The sequence below is a fragment of the Oryx dammah genome, unplaced genomic scaffold (genome assembly GCF_014754425.2).
Source record: "Oryx dammah isolate SB20612 unplaced genomic scaffold, SCBI_Odam_1.1 HiC_scaffold_28, whole genome shotgun sequence".
NCBI classification, from domain to species: Eukaryota; Metazoa; Chordata; class Mammalia; order Artiodactyla; family Bovidae; genus Oryx; species Oryx dammah.
Genome location: NW_024070212.1, coordinates 79,135,344 through 79,154,097, shown reverse-complemented (window position 1 = coordinate 79,154,097; position 18,754 = coordinate 79,135,344). Strand labels below are relative to the sequence as shown.

General features: G+C 38.7%; 1 protein-coding gene across 5 annotated transcripts in view; it reads left to right on the top strand.

The window, feature by feature from the left end:
- Positions 1-18,754, top strand: part of UBE2U (ubiquitin conjugating enzyme E2 U) — a 77,141-nt gene that overhangs the window by 42,737 nt on the left and 15,650 nt on the right. For 3 of the 5 annotated variants that reach the window (XR_005719552.1, XR_005719551.1, XR_005719553.1), the window contains 2 exons: positions 3,026-3,119; positions 14,170-14,251. Coding sequence is in view for 2 of the 5 variants with exons in the window: in XM_040232673.1 (XP_040088607.1) it covers positions 3,026-3,114; positions 14,170-14,251 (171 nt within the window). In the remaining 3 variants the exon portion in view is untranslated. The remainder of the gene's footprint in view (positions 1-3,025; positions 3,120-14,169; positions 14,252-18,754) is intronic. The other 2 variants (XM_040232673.1, XM_040232674.1) reach the window with 1 other exon arrangement.

The window sequence follows — 18,754 nt, the reverse complement described above, 5'->3', positions numbered from 1 at the left end:
TTCTGCCCTTTCTTTTCTAAACACTTATTCTTTTGGAGTTTGTTTTCCCTGATGGTGTCATCTATCAAATTTTATGTTGATTTGACCTAAATCTCTTATTTCCAGTCCCAATTTCTCAATCACACTCCTAGAGGTCATCACCTACAACCCATGTTTAAAATTAAACTCATATTTTACTTCAGTTTCTCTAGACACTTTCTATTAATAGCAAAAATAACTGGCCTTCTGGGTTTTAGGAGAATATGTGACCCTCAAATTCCTTTACTTTTCACACTCTATCAGGCAGCTGATTCAGTCAGTTCTTTAGCATTCTCGTAAATTCATCTCCTCCCCTTCGTAATCTTTGCTCCCACCCTGGTATTGGCTCTCAGGATCTCTTGCCTAAGTTACTGAATTTATTTCCTAACTGGTCCCCTTGCATTTAATCTCTCATATAATCTACTCTGCATGCTAGTGCTAGAGAAAACTCTTGCTCAAACACTGATTCCTTAGTTTACTTGCCTTATTTGAGAACTTCTGATTACTCTCTATCACCTAATAAATCAAGATCACTGAATCAACTCTAATCCACTCTCTACCTAAATTTGAAGACCTATCATTGTCTCATTTCACCTATCTTTTAATTAAATGTCAATTCCTCTGAAATTGGAACTTTTCCCTCTGGTCAGTTATCTTGTTACTATCACCTCTTCCCCCGGCATCCTCTCCATGTAGGCATGAACACACCATGCTCCTTGCCATCTAAGCTATTGTTAATACTGTTTCCCTGGCCTAAAATGCCTCCTTCCTTTGTCCCAGGTCTATATCCAAGTGACTCTTTCCCAAGTGGCTCCAAAATAAAGTTACAGCTCCTTCCTCCAACTTTCTTCCTATTGCCACTGCCAAAGATAGGTTTTTCACTATAGACTCCAAATGTCTGTTAAATGATGTGACCATTTATTATGTTAATATATAAAGCTATTCTACTTAATAGTTCAGGTATATATCTTATTTTCTCAACAGGATAATAAATCCTGATGTTCAGTTTAAAATAATGTCTTCTACTTTTTCATATTCTTAGTGCCAAAAATAATACTCAATAAATTCCTGTTACTGTTTGAAACTATAAACACAGGTATTTTTATGCTGTATCTATCCATTAGTAGTTTATCTGAATAATAATAGTAAATAATTATTGTTCTCTTATTTTAAGGGGTTATTTCCTTTATAGAGTTGAAGGTACAGATATTCCCAAGTGTTGAAGGCATTCTGTTTTTTTTTTTTTTTTTTTTTTTTTTTTTTTAGGCATTCTGTTTTGTATATTCACACTATACTAAAGTTATACCTTTTAGGGTAATATTTTAAATTATTCTAGGGGAAGAAGAGAAAGCCCCTGAAGGCTAACAGCTTGAAATTGAACAGGACACCATTGGGAAGGGAGAGGGTCATGGGTCGTCGTCAAACAGACAGAAAACAATGGAGACGATTGTGCCTGAAGATGGTATATTTTTTTTCACTAGACAGTATGTTGACAGTTTCCTTCCTCTTGGGTCATTGTTGTCTGCTAAATGATCTGTGACAGCAGATTGATCACAAGCTTTCTCATGCAGGAGATATAATGCAGTCTTTCATTTTGTTACCTCCGTTGCCAAATGCCGAAACATTTTGTTGGCAAATTAATGTTAGTTTAGTATATCATTTAGTAATATAAAGCACTGAGTGTAGCTCTGGAAGCAATAATGGTAGTGATTAATTTATCTTCACCAAGTTTCAGGTTTCTACTTAAGTGTGATTACAGATGCAATGGCAACCTTGAAAAATGTTAGCCTTAAATTTTAGATGTCCATAATTATTATTTAAATAAATGAATGCATTAACACATTCAAGTATTGCCCTATTACTTTCAAAATTGAGTCAAATACTTAAGCACCTATTATTTACCTATAAAAATTAATGTTAATAACCTATTGTAACTGAAAATTTGCTTCTTCCTCCAGAGCTAGGAATTTAAAACAGACATAAGGTCTTTTACATTTGATGTTTAAGCATCCACTTAAGCCAGTTAATTGATGATTTCACACATCTAAAAATTATCTGAAAGTAGTGTTTTGTTTATAGAGTATTGAGAATCCCTGCATTCAAAATGTTTGTAGGAAAAAAATTAGAAATGCAGTTATCTAAGAGTAAGAGATGTTTCATAATTCCTGTTTAATCCTTTGTAGCAGTCTTTGCTCTTCCATTAGGATTTGGTAACATTAGCACAGAGGAAGGAAATGTGCTGGCAGTAATATTAGAAAAGAGTTGTTTATTTTCCCTCTTTGGAAGTGATCAGATTTCTGTATAAAAATTAAACTAATCTCAATTCTGGTGTTTCTTTTCTCCTCATAATAAAAAAAGAAATAAAGGTGATTTTACTAAAATTCGGCATAGAAATGTAAGTTGTTTATTGTAGAAAGATAAAATATACAGCTGTGATGCTTTATTTAAAGTTCTTTTTACTGTTAGTCACGAAAGGCGGTTATCTTAAACCTACATTTTTTTCTTTTTATAATATACACATGGATGCACGTTTATACTTACTCTTGAAAACTGGTGTGGGCAGATCTTTTTTGTGATTTGCATGTATTAGTAGAAAATTATGTTAGATTCATTTGTTAGAAATACCCATGCTAGAATTTGCAGATCAGCCTAATGTTTTGTGGGAGCTTCCCAGGTGGCCCTAGTGGTGAAGAACCCACCTGCCAGTACAGGCATGTGGTGCTCATAAAGAGGCATGGGTTCAATTCCTGGATAGGGAAGATTCCATGGAGGAGGGTGTGATGGCCCACTGCAGTATTCTTGCCTGGAGAATCCCATGGACAGAGGAGCCTGGCAGGTTACAGTCCATAGAGGTGCAAAGAGTCGGACGCAATTGCAGTGACTTAGCACACGCGCGCACACACTAATGGCTTATAACAAAATATCTGAAAGAGTCCACTCTGATAAAATAATTTTAAAAAGCAAATTTGCATGCTACTCACTGCCCGGTTTTATTTTGTATTTTCAGATCCATTAAATCAGTCTCATTTAGTGATTACTACAAGACATGGTCTGGAATAGCCACATCAAAGGCCACAGAATATTACAGAACTCCATGTAAGGTGATCCAGCCTTGTCTTATTTTGTGGGGAATGGGGTGGTATATTAATCTCTGAACATTCTTAGCTTGTCTTGCCCTCAAAGACTAATTGACACATATTTGGAATTTGAGGGTGATAAGCTTCTTTGTTGGCTCCATATACTAATCATTCAATAACTGTTCAGTTAGTCCCTCTTTTGTATAGAGTTCTGGACTAAAGTCTGATGAAAAGCCAGAAGGAAGGATAGACAGTTGGAATAATAAAAGATAAAGTTCTCAGTTCTTTCAGATTTACTTTACCCCTCACCCCAGAAGGAAGCCTTCAGAGCAGGAGGAAACTTTTTAATTCTAAACACAATTATCTCCAAAGCCAGAGATATTATTAAATAGAGGAACAGCAAGAAAACCTGGGGCTGCTCAATTATATCAGTCTAGTGAAAGATCATCTATTACCATCATATAGTAAGAGCTGAAAAGATGGAATGGGAGAGCTGGACAATTTTCTGGTCGCTTTTAATCTAATCTTTAGCGTGCTATTTTCTGATCTGTATCAAAGTAGGTTATCCAGTCTGCACATGTGACTTTGCTCCAGCTATCCAACTGAAATGCTACATTCTAAAGTTATCAACGACTTCCAAATTCTCAGATTCAGTGATTACTTTTTTCAGTCCTTCCCTTACTTGAACTTGTATTGGCTATGCTCTCCTTATGACTCCATGGTTTTCCTCTTACCTTTCCAAGTGCTCCTCTGCCTCTTTCCTTAGCAATAACTTCTTCATTCAGTATTCGCTGCCCAGCTCTCTCTGGGAGACATCATCCATTATTATGGTTTTCATTAGCCCACATGCCAATAATTCCTAAAGCCTCATCTCTAACCAGACTGTCTTCTGAATTCCGAATGCACATTTCCAGCTGTGTAATAAGGTTCAGCTCAGTTCAGTCGCTCAGTCGTGTCCGACTCTTTGCGACCCCATGAATCGCAGCATGCCAGGCCTCCCTGTCCATCACCAACTCCCGGAGGTCACCCAAACTCATGTCCATCGAGTTGGTGATGCCATCCAGCCATCTCATCCTCTGTCGTCCCCTTTTCCTCCTGCCCCGTCCCTCCCAGCATCAGAGTCTTTTCCAATGAGTCAACTCTTCGCATGAGGTGGCCAAAGTATTGGAGTTTCAGCTTTAGCATCAGTCCTTCCAATGAATACCCAGGACTGATCTCCTTTAGGATGGACTGGTTGGATCTCCTTGCAGTCCAAGGGACTCTCAAGAGTCTTCTCCAACACCACAGTTCAAAAACGTCAATTTTTCGGTGCTCAGCTTTCTTCAGTCCAACTCTCACATCCATACATGACTACTGGAAAAACCTTAGCCTTGACTAGATGGACCTTTGTTGGAAAAGTAATGTCTCTGCTTTTTAATATGCCATCTGCTAAGTTGCTGCAGTCGTGTCCGACCCTGTGTGACCCCAGAGATGGCAGCCCACCAGGCTCCGCCATCCCTGGGATTCTCCAGGGAAGAACACTGGAATGAGTTGCCATTTCCTTCTCTAGGTTGGTCATAACTTTCCTTCCAAAGAGTACGCATCTTTTAATTTCATGGCTGCAATCACTATCTGCAGTGATTTTGAAGCCCCCCAAAATAAAGTCTGACACTAAGGTACCTCATATCTAAGATATCCCAAAATGAACTCATTATGTTGCCCCCAAACCTCTTCTCCCTCCCTCATTATTTCCCTTGATTAGTAGTAGATCACCACCATTCTTGCATTTACTTGCCCAGCCAGAATCATGTACATTTTCTAGTCCTCTTTATCTCCCTCATTAAGCCTTAGTGATTTTATCTCCTGCAGCATTACAAATGTTTTCCCTCTACTCCACCTCTATGACCACTGCCTTAATTTGTGATCTCATCGTGTTTCATCTCATCCTTGTGATAGTCTGGTTTTAAGAGAACGAAATATCACCCCTCAAAAAATCATATCTAGTTTTAAGGCACAAATAAGAGCAAAAAGAACTTCCCAGGTGGTGCTAGTGGTAAAGAACCTGCCTGCCAGTGCAGGAGACATAAGAGGTGTGGGTTCGCTCCCTGGGTTGGGAAAATCCCCTGGAGGAGAAAATGGCAACCCACTCCAGTATTCTTGCCTGGAGAATCCTATGGACAGAGGAGCCTGGCAGGTTACAGTCCATGGGGGTCACAAAGAGCTGGACACGACTGAAGCAACTTAGCACACAAGAGCAAAAAGAAGTACTAAATGTAATAAATATAAAAATGTGGGATCAAATTATTTCTAAGAAATTACTTGCTCTTTCGGGATGTTGGTTATTAGTTATTTTGTAATTACACATTATCCTCCTCACTGATTCATGGATTAGTGGTTAAGAAAAATAATTTGTTTAAGGTACTTTAAGAAATAGTCTTTAGCAACACTATCAGTATAAAAGAGTTTTATTGATTTTGGTACCAGAATACATGAGCATTTACTTCATTTCTCAGATTTTGATTGACTGCTTCTTAGTCAGTTCAGCAAATGCATCTTGAGTATTTGTTATGTAAGAGGCCCTGAGGAGCTCAGATGGGTTCCAGGAGGTGATAACCCTTAACAGACGTGTCGAGAGGCAGTTGCCATGCTTCAGGGAACAATTCAGTGTCCAATTCCTTCAACTAGAAAACAAACAGATTGTTATAGGATGGTGCTTTATGGAATAATGTGTAAATATATAGAGGCTCTAGAAAACTCCAAGCTGCTAAGGAAATAATAGAAGCACATGCTCAATTAAAGAAAATTGGAAATGATTTCTTATAATAAAGAATAATTTTTAAATGGAAGAAATAAAGCAGTATCCCTGGCTGAAATTTCTTCTTCAAAAGAGTTTGACACCAAAATATTTAATTTGGTTCTTGTTTCTACATCTGTCACTAAGCTAGTATGTAATTCATTCCTTTTTGTGAAGGCAATAGCTGGTAATGGTTACCTCTAGCCCAGAAGAATTTCTGCGACTTTGATTCTAGCCCTTGGTGTAAGATTTCACAATCACTGTGCCTCTTTTTCCTACAGAGATTTGTATAAGAATGTTTCAGAAGCTTTCCTTCAATAATAACCAGCACTTAATTTTAAAAAATTAAATGTAACCCTTACATGTTCTGCTGGCCATTTTGTCTTTGGATAGTTCAGCTGGCTAAGATCCAATACTATCTTTTTAATGGCTTAATTTCCTGGCAATAATAAAGATGAAGCTTTCAGATTATAGAATGCTCCTTCAACTACTCAGAACTAAAAGAGAAACTTCTATTAACTTCATTTCTACAGTTATATTTTTATCACTGCAAAGATTATTAAACTCTTGTGCATATTTTAAAAAGCTTTTTATTTTATGAGTAGTGATGAGTGGTTATATTATGATTTTAAGTTTTAACTCTATTGCATATCTTTGTGCCACAAATAGTAAGTTTATTCTTGTATGATACAAAATAACTGTATAATACAGTTTACAAAGTAAATGCCCTATTGGTTTTTTTGTTTATTTTTTATTGAGATATAGTTGATGTACAATATTATGTAAGTTTCAAGCATACAATGATAGTGATTCACAATTTTTAAAGGTTATATTCTATTTATAGTTATTATAAATTATTGGCTAAATTCCCTGTGTTGTATAATATATATTTGTAGTTTGTTTATTTTGTGCTTAGTTGTTTGCACCTCTTAATCTGTATTTTTTTAATCACTTCAATATTATTGTTCTTTTTTCGCTTATCAACCAATATTTACTGAACACCAAATTTCTGTCATCCATAGTTGTATATGAACCCAATGAGCTGGGCATTGTTATTACTCTATTTTACACATGAGAAAACCAAGACCAAGGGAAGCTAAGTAATTTACCTAAAATCACACATGGAATATGAGATATTGGTAACAGTGTAAATTCTGAATGTATATTGCCAAGACCTTGCAATTTACTAGTAGTGTGACCTTGGGTAAGTTTCTTAACCCCTTTGTGTCCCAGTTCTCTCATCTGTAAGATGAGAATAATCACAGAACATACCTCATAACACCAGACTCTCTAACAGTGCCTAGAGCACAATGAGTGCTCAGGAAGTGTGGCTACTATTTCTAGTGCAGTTAGGCTGTGGCCCAAAGACTTGAACCAGATCCTCTGATTCCACGTTCATTGTTCTTTGTTTTATATTACATTGCCTCTGTAATATGATATAAAATTGTTCTTTCTCTATAACTTGAGATTTAAATTCAAACTCTGAAGTATGTGTGGTACATTTTCAGTAATTACAATTATTTATTCATAATCATAGACAATCATGGAAGATGTACTGATGACCCACTGCTCTCTGTCCATCACTATAGAATGGCAAATAAAAGGTTTGGCAGAGAACAAACCAGTACATCTGGTTGTGGGCAATAGCACCTTAATGACAAAATCCGATCCCCATAAGGAAATGTTTATGTTACAGGAAAAGAATTCCTTCAGACCAGTGTACCCTGCAATAGTGAGCGGAGGCTTCCTGGCATTTGTTTGCTGTCAACAAGACAGACCAAACAGCCTGAAGCATCGTGGGAATGCTTGCTTTCACCTTGGGATACTTTCATTCCTAGAGCCTTTGAACTAGCGATGAGGGCAGGTATCTCCAAAAATACATTTAGATGCAAGAAGCAGTATCATCAAATTCCAGTGCAGTGGTCTCAGTCTTGACCACTCATTAGAATCCCCAGAGGAGCTTGTGAAAATTCTCATGTTAAAGGTGCACCCCCGGACCAATTATAGTAGGGTCTCAGGAGCAGAACCCTGGGAGAGTAGTTTTTACAGCTCCCCAGGTGGTTACAATATTCAAGCAATGGAAAGGCCCTTATGGGAAAAGCCTGATGTCAGAAATTAGAGACTCTTAGTTAAGTGAATTTAGGTTAGTCATTTAACTCTTTGTATCTCATTTTTCATTTTTATTCATTGACAAAAATATTCTATCCTAAGTTGTTCCTCTATGGTTAGCATAAGGTAGTATGGGTGAAAATAGAACTTACTAAGGTAAGTTAGTGCTTGTATATTTCTTTGGACATGACAGTCCCAGAGTGGAAAAAATTTTTTCAGATCAGCCTATACGGATATTGGACAATAGTTGTATCATAGAAGAAAACAGTAGAAGTGATGTCCGGTAACCCTCAGAAGTAAAGGCAGGAAGAACTATACTATGGAGGCAATAGAGGATGCTTTCTACCAAAGATTACCAAATTGCCACAGTGTCAAGTTCTGGTAGCGATGACAGATTTTAACGAAGAATTTCTGACAAAATCTCACCAGTTCTCATTTCTTCATTATTCCCCTCTGAACATCATCCACTGACCATATCCTCTGTCTAAACAGCAGGTTGTATTGAAGACAAAAAGATAAGCATTATGATAAGCTTTTTGAGGCATTTAATGTTAGATGGTAGGAGACAGATGAGTGAAAAAACTATGAGAATAAAATTTTTTAAGTCACTCAGTCATGTGTGACTCTTTGCAACCCCATGGACTGCAAGCATGCCAGGCCTCCCTGTCCTTCACTATCTCCCGGAGTTTGCTCAGACTCATGTTATCAAGTTGGTGATTCCATTCAACCATCTCATCTTCTGTCACCTCCTTCTCCTCCTGACTTGAATCTTTCCCAGCATCAGGGTCTTTTCCAGTGTGTCGGCTCTTCATATTAGGTAGCCAAACTATTGGAGCTTCAGCTTCAGCAGCAGTTCTTCCAATGAATGTTCAGGGCGGATTTCCTTTAGGATTGACTAGGTTGATCTCCTTGCTGTCCAACAGACTCGCAAGAGTCTCCTCTAGCACCACAGTTCAAAAATATCAATTCTTTGGTGCTCAGCCTTCTTAATTGTTCAACTCTCTCGTATCTGTACATGACTACTGGAAAAACCATAGCTTTGACTAGACAGACCTTTGTCTATAAAGTGATGTCTCTGCTTTTTAACTCAGTGTCTAGGTTTGTCATAGCTTTTCTTCCAAGGGGCAAGCGTCTTTTAATTTCATGGCTGCCGTCACTGTCCACAGTGATTTTTGAGCCCAAGAAAATAAAATCTGTCACTGTTTCCATTTTTTCCCCATTTATTGCTATGAATTGATGGGACTGGATATCATTATCTTGGTTTTTTCAATGTTGTGTTAAAAGTTTGTACAAATATGGTGGCATCTGTCCTCTCTCAGATAGTAGAGAAAACAATGGAGAAAATGAGTCTGTAATATAAGAATAATGGCATTATTCAGAAAAGATGACCGTGCCATTTGGGATTTCATAACATATAAGGAAGAGAGTGCCATACATACTCAAATAGAAAACATAGGAAAGGCAACTCCAAAAAATTAAGGAAAGACATGAATTATCCTTAAATGGAAACATCAAATTTTCCCTGGTGGCCTGATGGTTCAGTTCAGTTCAGTTGCTCATTCGTGTGCAACACTTTGCAACCCCGTGGACTGCAGCACACCAGGATTCCCTGTCCATTAGCAACTCCCAGAGACTGCTCAAACTCGTGTCCTTCAAATGGGTGATGCCATTCAACCATCTCATCCTCTGTTGTCCCTTTCTCCTCCTGCCTTCAATCTTTCCCAGCATCAGGGTCTTTGCCCATGAGTCAGCTCTTTGCATGAGGTGGCCAAAATATTGGAGCTTCAGCTTTATCCTTCCAATGAATATTCAGGACTGATTTCCTTTAGAATTGACTGGTTTGATCTCCGGCAGTCCAAGGGACTCTCAAGCATCTTCTCCAACACCACAGTTCAAAAGCATCAATTCTTTGGCACTTAGCTTTCTTTATAGTCCAACTTTCACATCCATACATGACCACTGGAAAAATCATAGCTTTGACTAGACAGACCCTTGTCAGCAAAGTAATGTCTGTGCTTTTTAATATGCTGTCTAGGTTGGTCATAGCTTTCCTTCCAGTGAGCAGGCATCTTTTAATTTCATGGCTGCAGTCACCATCTCCAGTGATTTTGGAGCCCAAGAAAATAGTCTGTCAGTGTTTCCATTGTTTCCCCATCTATTTGCCATGAAGTGATGGGACTGGATGCCGTGATCTTATTTTTTTGAATGTTGAATTTTAAGCCAGTTTTTTCACTCTCCTCTTTTACTTTCATCAAGAGGTTCTTTAGTTCCTCTTTGCTTTTTGCCATAAGGGTGGTGTCATCTGCATATCTGAGGTTATTGATATCTCCCCTGGTGATCTTGATTCCAGCTTGTGCTTCATCCAGCCTGGCATTTCGCATGATGTACTCTGCATTTAAGTTAAATAAGCAAAATGACAATATACAGCCTTGACATACTCCTTTCCCAATTTGGAACCAGTCTGCTGTTCCATGTCCAGTTCTAACTGTTGCTTCTTGACCTGCATACAAGTTTCACAGGAAGCAGATAAGGTGATCTGGTGTTCCGATCTCTTGAAGAATTTTCCAGTTTGTTGTGATACACACAGTCAAAGGCTTTGGAGTAGTCAATGCAGCAGAAATAGATGTTTTTTCTGGAACTCTCTTGCTTTTTCTATAACCTAGTGGATTTGAGCTCTGGTCCCTCTGCCTTTTCTAAATCCAGCTTGTACATCTGGAAGTTCTTGGTTCATGTACCATTGAAGCCTAGCTTGGAGGATTTTGAGCATGACCTTGCTAGCATGTGAAATGAGTGCAATTGTGCGGTAGTTTGAACATTTTTTGGCATTGCCTTTCTTTGGGATTGGAATGAAAATTGATCTTTTCCAATCCTGTGGCCATTGCTGAGTTTTCCAAATATGCTGGCATATTGAATGCAGCACTTAAACAGCATCATATTTTAAGATTTGAATTAGCTCAGCTAGAATTCCATCACCTCTACTAGCTTTGTTCATACTGATGCTTCTTAATGCCCATTTGACTTCATAATTCAGGATGTCTGGCTCTAGGTGAGTAATCACATCATCATGGTTATCCATGTCATTAAGATCTTTTTTGCAGAGTTCTTCTGTTTATTCTTGCTACCTCTTTTTAATGTCTTCTGCTTTTGTTCTCTTAATATCTACTGCTTCACTGCTAAGGTCCAGGTTCAGTCCCTGGTCAGGGAACTGAGATGCCACAGGGAACACAGATGCCATACTAGTATGGCAAAAAAATTTTTTGTGTGTTTCAAGTCTTTGACTGTATGGATCACAACAAACTGTGAAAAATTCTTAAAGAGATGGGAATACCAGGTCACCTTACCTGCCTCCTGTGAAACCTGTATGCAGATCAAGAAGCAACAGTTAGAACCAGACATGGAACAATAGACTGGTTCCAAATTGAGAAAGGAGTATGTCAAGGCTGTATATTGTCACTCTGTTTATTTAACCTATGTGCAGAGTACATCATTCAAATAGTAATGAATGAGTAATGAATAGTACCTTTGAGAAGACATTTCTCAACTTTTCTGTGTCTGTCTGTCTGTGAAGTGGGTATTATAATGGTAAGACTGCATATCTACAAGTACCCTCATACACAGTAAGAATTCTATTAATGTTAATTATTATAATCATCTAAAAGTAATAATGAATCCTGCTAAGGACTCTGGGGAGTGCAGGTTTGCTTCCTTGAAGGAAGGAAGGAATATATTCCAAATAACAATAAAAAGAATATCAACAAAGTCTATAAGAATATGTATGTAGGTGTGTTTGAATTAAATACATTATAGATAGGAACATTGCTGGTGAAAATCATGTAACAGTAATAGAAGAAAGGAGAATGACTAAGTTTAAATGTTTTTTGTGTCAGTGACAAATTTCATCAAGCTGTAAGGTGTTAATTAATCACTGTTAAGAAGGAAGCTTCAGGTAAGGACAAGACTGGTAGGGAGCATCAGGTTGGTTAAATAGTTCAGGGCTGTAAACCCAGGACAATGAGAAGAAAGAGAGAGAAAAAGAGGTGAGGGATAGGGGAGAAGGGAAGGGGAGGAGAGGAGGAAGAGGCAGAAAGCCGGCGGGGGGAGAATAAGGAAGGACATATATGTGTGTGTGTGAATGATCTGGCTTAATAGTATTTCATGTAAAAACCACCAGTGCTTAAGCTTAGTAGGTTTTCAGTAACTTTATGTGAAACTGATTGAAGGCATAAGGCTTATAATTAACCACAGACATAGGAGCCAGTGGTGTAATGTGATTTCCAGAATGCTGAGGCAGATCTGAACGAAATTGATCTGTCTGTTTTGAGGGAGACAGCAATCCCACCTGCATCTTGCTATTGGTATGAAGTCAAGATTCTGAGCCAGTTCTGGATAAATTCTAATAGGAATATCAACAAAGTTCACCGCTGGGCTGAGAATGGTTAGGTCTCTAGAAAATCATGACTTAAGACAAAGTTGAAGGAACCGAGACTGCCCTGAGAGCTATCTTCAAATATTAGAGGGACCCTGCCCATGGGGGAGGGATAAATTTACTCAATATTGCTGAGGGGGTCAGAAGGATGAGCAGAGGAAACTCAGATTAAGCCCTCAGATTAAGGAAGGACCGTGTGGCCTAAATAACTGTCAATGGGATGGGCAGTCTCAAAGTACAGGGGAGACTTTTCTGTCATTGGCAAGGGATTTAGAGGCTGGATGATCATTTGTTGTAGATTCTTGCTTTGTAGAAAATCATGATCTGCAATGTCACATCAGACTCCAAGGTTTTATTGTTTTCACTTGAAGTGCTGAATTAGAATTTTATTAAACAATGATGTCAGTTTCTATATGAGCTATTTTAACACTGTCTTCATTTCTGTAAGTGATATGTAAACAGTTGTCAGTATAATGATAAATTCAGTCAGTTCAGTTCAGTCTCTCAGTCATGTCTAATTCTTTGTGACCCCATGGACTACAGCACGCCAGGCTTCCTTGTCCATCACCAGCTCCCGGAGGTTGCTCAGACTCATATCCATCGAGTGGGTGATGCCATCCAACCATCTCATCCTCTGTCTTCCTCTTCTCCTTCTGTCTTCAGTCTTTCCCAGCATCAGGGTCTTTTCCAGTGAGTCAGTTCTTAGCATCCGTTAGCCAAAGTATTAGAGCTTCAGCTTCAGCTTTAGTCCTTTCAATGAATATTCAGGACTGATTTCCCTTAGGATTGACTGGTTTTATCTCCTTGCAGTCCAAGGGACTCTCAAGCATCTTCTCCAGCACCACAGTTCAAAAGCATCAATTCTTTGGTGCTCAGCTTTCTTTATGGTCCAGCTCTCACATCCATACATGACTACTAGAAAAACCATAGCCTTGACTAGATGGACCTTCGTTGGCAAAGTAATGTCGCTTTTTAATATGCTATCTACGTTGGTCATAGCTTTCTTTCCAAGGAGCAAGCGTCTTTTAGTTTCATGGCTGCAATCACCATCTCCAGTGATTTTGGAGCCCAAGAAAATAAATTCTGTCACTATTTCCATTGTTTCCCCATCTTTTTGCCATGAAGTGATGGGACTGGATGCTGTGATCTTAGTTTTTGAATGTTGAGTTTTCACTCTCCTCTTTCACTTTCATCAAGAGGTTCTTTAGTTCCTCTTCACTTTCTGCCATAAGGGTGGTGTCATCTGCATATCTGAGGTTATTGATATTTCTCCTGTCAGTCTTGACTCCAGCTTGTGCTTCATCCAGCCTGGCATTTCGCATAATGTACTCTGCATGTAAGTTAAATAAGCAGAATGACAATATACAGCCTTGACATACTCCTTTCCCAATTTGGATCCAGTCTGCTGTTCCATGTCCAGTTTTAACTGTTGCTTCTTGACCTGCATACAGGTTTCGCAGGAGGCAGGTAAGGTGATCTGGTATTCTCATCTCTTGAAGAATTTTCCAGTTTGTTGTGATCCAACATGGTCTTTGTATAAGAGTTTGTATAAGTTACAGAGTTACAATCTGATTATTCAAACAACATCAAATATCATGAAATTTAAGTAAAAAGAATTTGGAAAGTGTCTGAGGATTGTAATGTGACTTGAACTATGATAGTATGTGTTATTGCCACATACCAACTTAAGACATGTATTATTTTAAACTTTGAACTGTTGTTAAAGAATCTATGCATAGCTCCTTTTTAAATTGTTCTAATTTCAGTTCTTAAAGATCCGAATTTCATTAAACAGTATTATAATTGGAGGAAAGATGATCTAAGACATACTAAAGAAAGGAGTTTAAGGTAAGTAATTTTAAGTGTCTAGAATATTTTACTGTGCACCTGAAATATCTATTATTCACTTTCTACTAACTGAACTATTAGAAGAAACCCGTTGAATTTCTTTAAAACCTGAACAACACTAAGTATCATTTTGTCCTTTCATATGAACCCAGGTGGGAAATACCTGCCTTCCAAAGATGGAGACAGGACCTGAGCCACTGTGAAGGGATCTCACAGTACTTTTCCTATTAATTTTCTTGTTTCCATCCTCGTTGTTGTTCAGTCACCAAGTCGTGTCCAACTCTTTGTGACTCCATGGATTGCGGCACAGCATGCTCCTCTGTCCACCACTATCTCCCAGAGTTTACACAAATTCATGTCCATTGAATCAGTGATGCCATCTAACCATGTCATCCTCTGCCACCCGCTTCTCCTTCTGCCTTCAGTCTTTCCCAGCATCAGGATCTTTTCCAGTGAGTCCGTTCTTCTCATCAAGTGGCCAAAGTATTGAAGTTTCAGCTTCAGCATCAGTCCTTCCAATGAATATTCAGCGTTGATTTCCTTTAGAATCGATTGGTTTGATCTCCTTGCAGTCCAAGGGACTCTGAAGAGTTCTCCAGCATCACAATTCAAAAACATCAATTCTTTAGTGCTCAGCCTTCTTTATGGTCCAACTCGCACCATCTGTATAGATCACCAGTTAGCATTTCATCTTTCTCATAGTTTCAAATATCTTTTCCTCTTTCACAGAAGGATTATTCACTCAGGAACCAAGTATATTAAATTAATGAGGAAGTATGTAATTAAATACAATGATAAATTGTGACAGTATCTTTTGTAGTTACTTTTAGACCACAGTAAGGAAGGGACCTTAATCTCAGCTTTGGTCTTGTGACTTCTAAAGGCAGGTGTTTTGCTTCATCGTGTTAGAGCAGATTCCATCTCCGCTCTGTGGCACTGGCTGTGTAGTAGTGGTCATTTATTCTGATGTGTTTATTACAAAGCATGCAGTGAATGTGCTACCACAAAGCTAGGGGAATTACACTTCCTATTTTTTGTATTTATTTCATTTTTTAGCTCCTTGTTAGCATTGTGACCTCTTTACTAGGTGAAAATACAGGATTAATAAAAATAGTGTGCTTATTACGCATTTGTGTAGAAACCAAGGCTCTTAAAATAGACTTTCCTGTCCTTTAATATCATAGGTCAGATCGAGGTTTTCAGTTGGAGACTTTTATTCAGTTAATTTCTGCATCAACTTTCCTTCGAGCCAAAATGGAGAAAAGCTTTTGCATTAGATAGATACTTTTCTGCTTTCAGAGTAAACTGCAAGCAGTAGAAAAGTTTTTATGGAGCAGAAGTTGAAGAAGTATGAGCGTGGTTTTTGTTTTTTTTCTGGAAGGCATGTTTCAAGTTTCACTTAAAGAAACCTATGTAGAATATAAGGTTAATTTTGCTTTGACATGACTTCCTTTTCGATTTCCTCTGACAGAACTACTTTGTTTTATTTGTTTGATTATTGATTCATTATGTAAGGCCAGTCCCACAGAACTCAAAATGTAGAAAGAGTAGGACAATGTCATTTTCACCTTATCCACCCACTTCTCTCATATGGCTCAAATAATTGTGAGCTGTTGGAGTGCTAGAACATTTTCCAAAATACATTATTTTGAAGTTATAGGTCAGATTATCATGTGCATGGTAACCCTGTCAGAATAAAACTCTCACACCTTATGCCATCTGGTGGTTGATGAGAATATATTTAGATCAGATGATAACAAAACATTGATTTAAACAATATTTAAAGTGTTTAAAAGATATATTTATCTTCATAATTTTATTGTATGCAAAAATATAAAGCCTGGTGGAATCCACTTTTTAAAATAATTAATAAAACTCTTGTTTATCAAAATACATAAGGTATAATAAAGTGGTCAATTCATGAAATTCAAGTAAAATTTTTGGGAATCTATGCAAGTGAGTAGTTGGTCTATGTGTACATGGAATATAATACCTTATGCATCCCTCTGTTTTTAATATTTGAAAATGCTTTCCTCACAAGGAAATTTCCCCTTTGAAAAAACCCAGAAAATGCAAATTGAGAGTCTTTCATGTACAGAGTTCAGGAAAAAGACTTATCCCTTCTGCCTCATGGCCCTCTCCCTACTGTCTTCCCATCCCCTCATCAATCAAGACTGATTCGTAAGCTATCCTAAATTTTTTTTTCCCTCCTTATTGTTTGGGAACATAGGATCTTTTCACCACTTTGTGCTTTCTGCCTGGGATATCTTTCCCAGCAGGGTCTCAAGTTAGGATTTGGTCTGAGTTAAAAGGTGGGACGGGGGTGGGGGGGCACTTAAATACAAGGATGTGGGAGCCAGACTTCTTGCATCTGAATCCTGCCTCTGCCAGTTACCAACTCTGTGACCTCGGGCATGTTATCTGACTGCTTTGTCCCTCAGTTTCCTTATCTATTAAATGGCAGTAATAACTCTACCCACCTCCCAAGGAGATTGTGAGGATTAAACATACTGATATGTGCATGTAAAACGCTTCAAACAGTATCTGGTACATGTAAAGTACGCCCCACTTGAGGTTCACTATTATTCTTCTTTTCCTTTCTGTGGCCCTGGTTCAGTTGTCACTTGGAAACTCTTTCTTTCTGGGCAGCGTGGGGAAAGGGGGTGGGCTGGAGTGTCAGACAGATCTTGGACAAATTCTTACCCTCTCTGAGCTTATCTCCTTATCTGTTATATGAGACATTACCTACTTTGCAAAGTGGTTTTGCATTTGATCTCTCAAATGAGATCGTATATATAAGAACCACATAGTGTTAGCATATGGACCTTCAGTAAATATTAGTTCCCAAGGAGAGGGGCTGACAAAAGCCCATGTTCTCCAACTTTTTAGAGAATAAAAATAGAAACATGTAAAATTGTTGAAATCTTCTTAGTCTAGAAACCAAAAATCAACACCTATCAAGGCCACATTTATTTCAATCCCACTCTACCCATGGTTCTTTTCCCTTCTCTGTCCTGTTATCTCTTCAGCCTGACAAAGTGCTCCACAAGGATGGCATGAAGATCCAACTCAAGTGTGTTTTGTGGAACGGTCCCTGCTTCAGGCTCCCATGTCCCCCGATCCTGTCCTTCTGTAGCACTCTGTCCTAGTCTCTTTCAGTGCCTGTGGTAGGGAAATTCATCTGTTCATGCAGAATTATTGGGGCAGGACCATTCTTGTAGCTTTGTATTCTCTGCACTTAGCCTGGTACCTGGCAACTAGTAGGCACTTGATTCATGTAAGTTGAATGAGACATACTTACCCTGTTTTCCCACTTAATAAAAGGATTAAATGTGAAGGCAGTTAATTTTAGGAAAAGTAAAATGTTGGGGCCCATTCTAATATACTGATTATGGTTATATTTGGGGTATTCTAAAGGTATAGTCAATTCTAAAAGGTCTTGTAGGTCTTCATAGAACTGTTCAACTTCAGCTTCTTCAGCGTTACTGGTTGGGGCATAGACTTGGATTACTGTGATATGAATGGTTTGCCTTGGAAATGAACAGAGACCATTCTGTCGTTTTTGAGATTGTATCCAAGTACTGCATTTCGGACTCTTTTGTTGACCATGATGGTTACTCCATTTCTTCTGAGGGATTCCTGCCCACAGTAATAGATATGGTCATCTGAGTTAAATTCACCCATCCCAGTCCATTTTAGTTTGCTGAGTCCTAGAATGTCAACGTTCACTCTTGCCATCTCCTGTTTGACCAGTTCCAATTTGCCTTGATTCATGGACCTGACATTCCAGGTTCCTATGCAATATTGCTCTTTACAGCATCGGACCTTGTTTCTATCACCTGTCACATCCACAACTGGGTATTGTTTTTGCTTTGGCTCCATCCCTTCATTCTTTCTGGAGTTCTTTCTCCACTGACCTCCAGTAGCATATTGGGCACCTACTGACCTGGGGAGTTCCTCTTTCAGTATCCTATCATTTTGCCTTTTCATACTGTTCATGGGGTTCTCAAGGCAAGAATACTTAAGTGGTTTGTCATTCCCTTCTCCAGTGGACCACAATGTGTCAGACCTCTCCACCATGACCTGCCCATTTTGGGTGGCCCCACAGGGCATGGCTTAGTTTTATTGAGTTAGACAAGGCTGTGGTCCTAAGTGTGATTAGATTGACTAGTTTTCTGTGATTATGGTTTCAGTGTGTCTGCCCTCTTGCAACACCTACCGTCTTACTTGGGTTTCTCTTACCTTGGACATGGGGTATCTCATCACAGCTGCTTCAGCAAAGCACAGCCGCTGCTCCTTACCTTGGACAAGGGGTATCTCCTCACCGCCGCCCCTCCCAACCTTGAACATGGAATAGCTCCTCTAGGCCCTCCTGCGCCCGCACAGCCACCGCTCCTTAGACGTGGGGTCGCTCCTCCTGGCCGCTGCTCCTGGCCTCGGGCAGGGGTAGCTCCTCTAAAGACCAGCTGGTGCCTTTCCTAACAAAGTAAGAGAAGGTAAAGT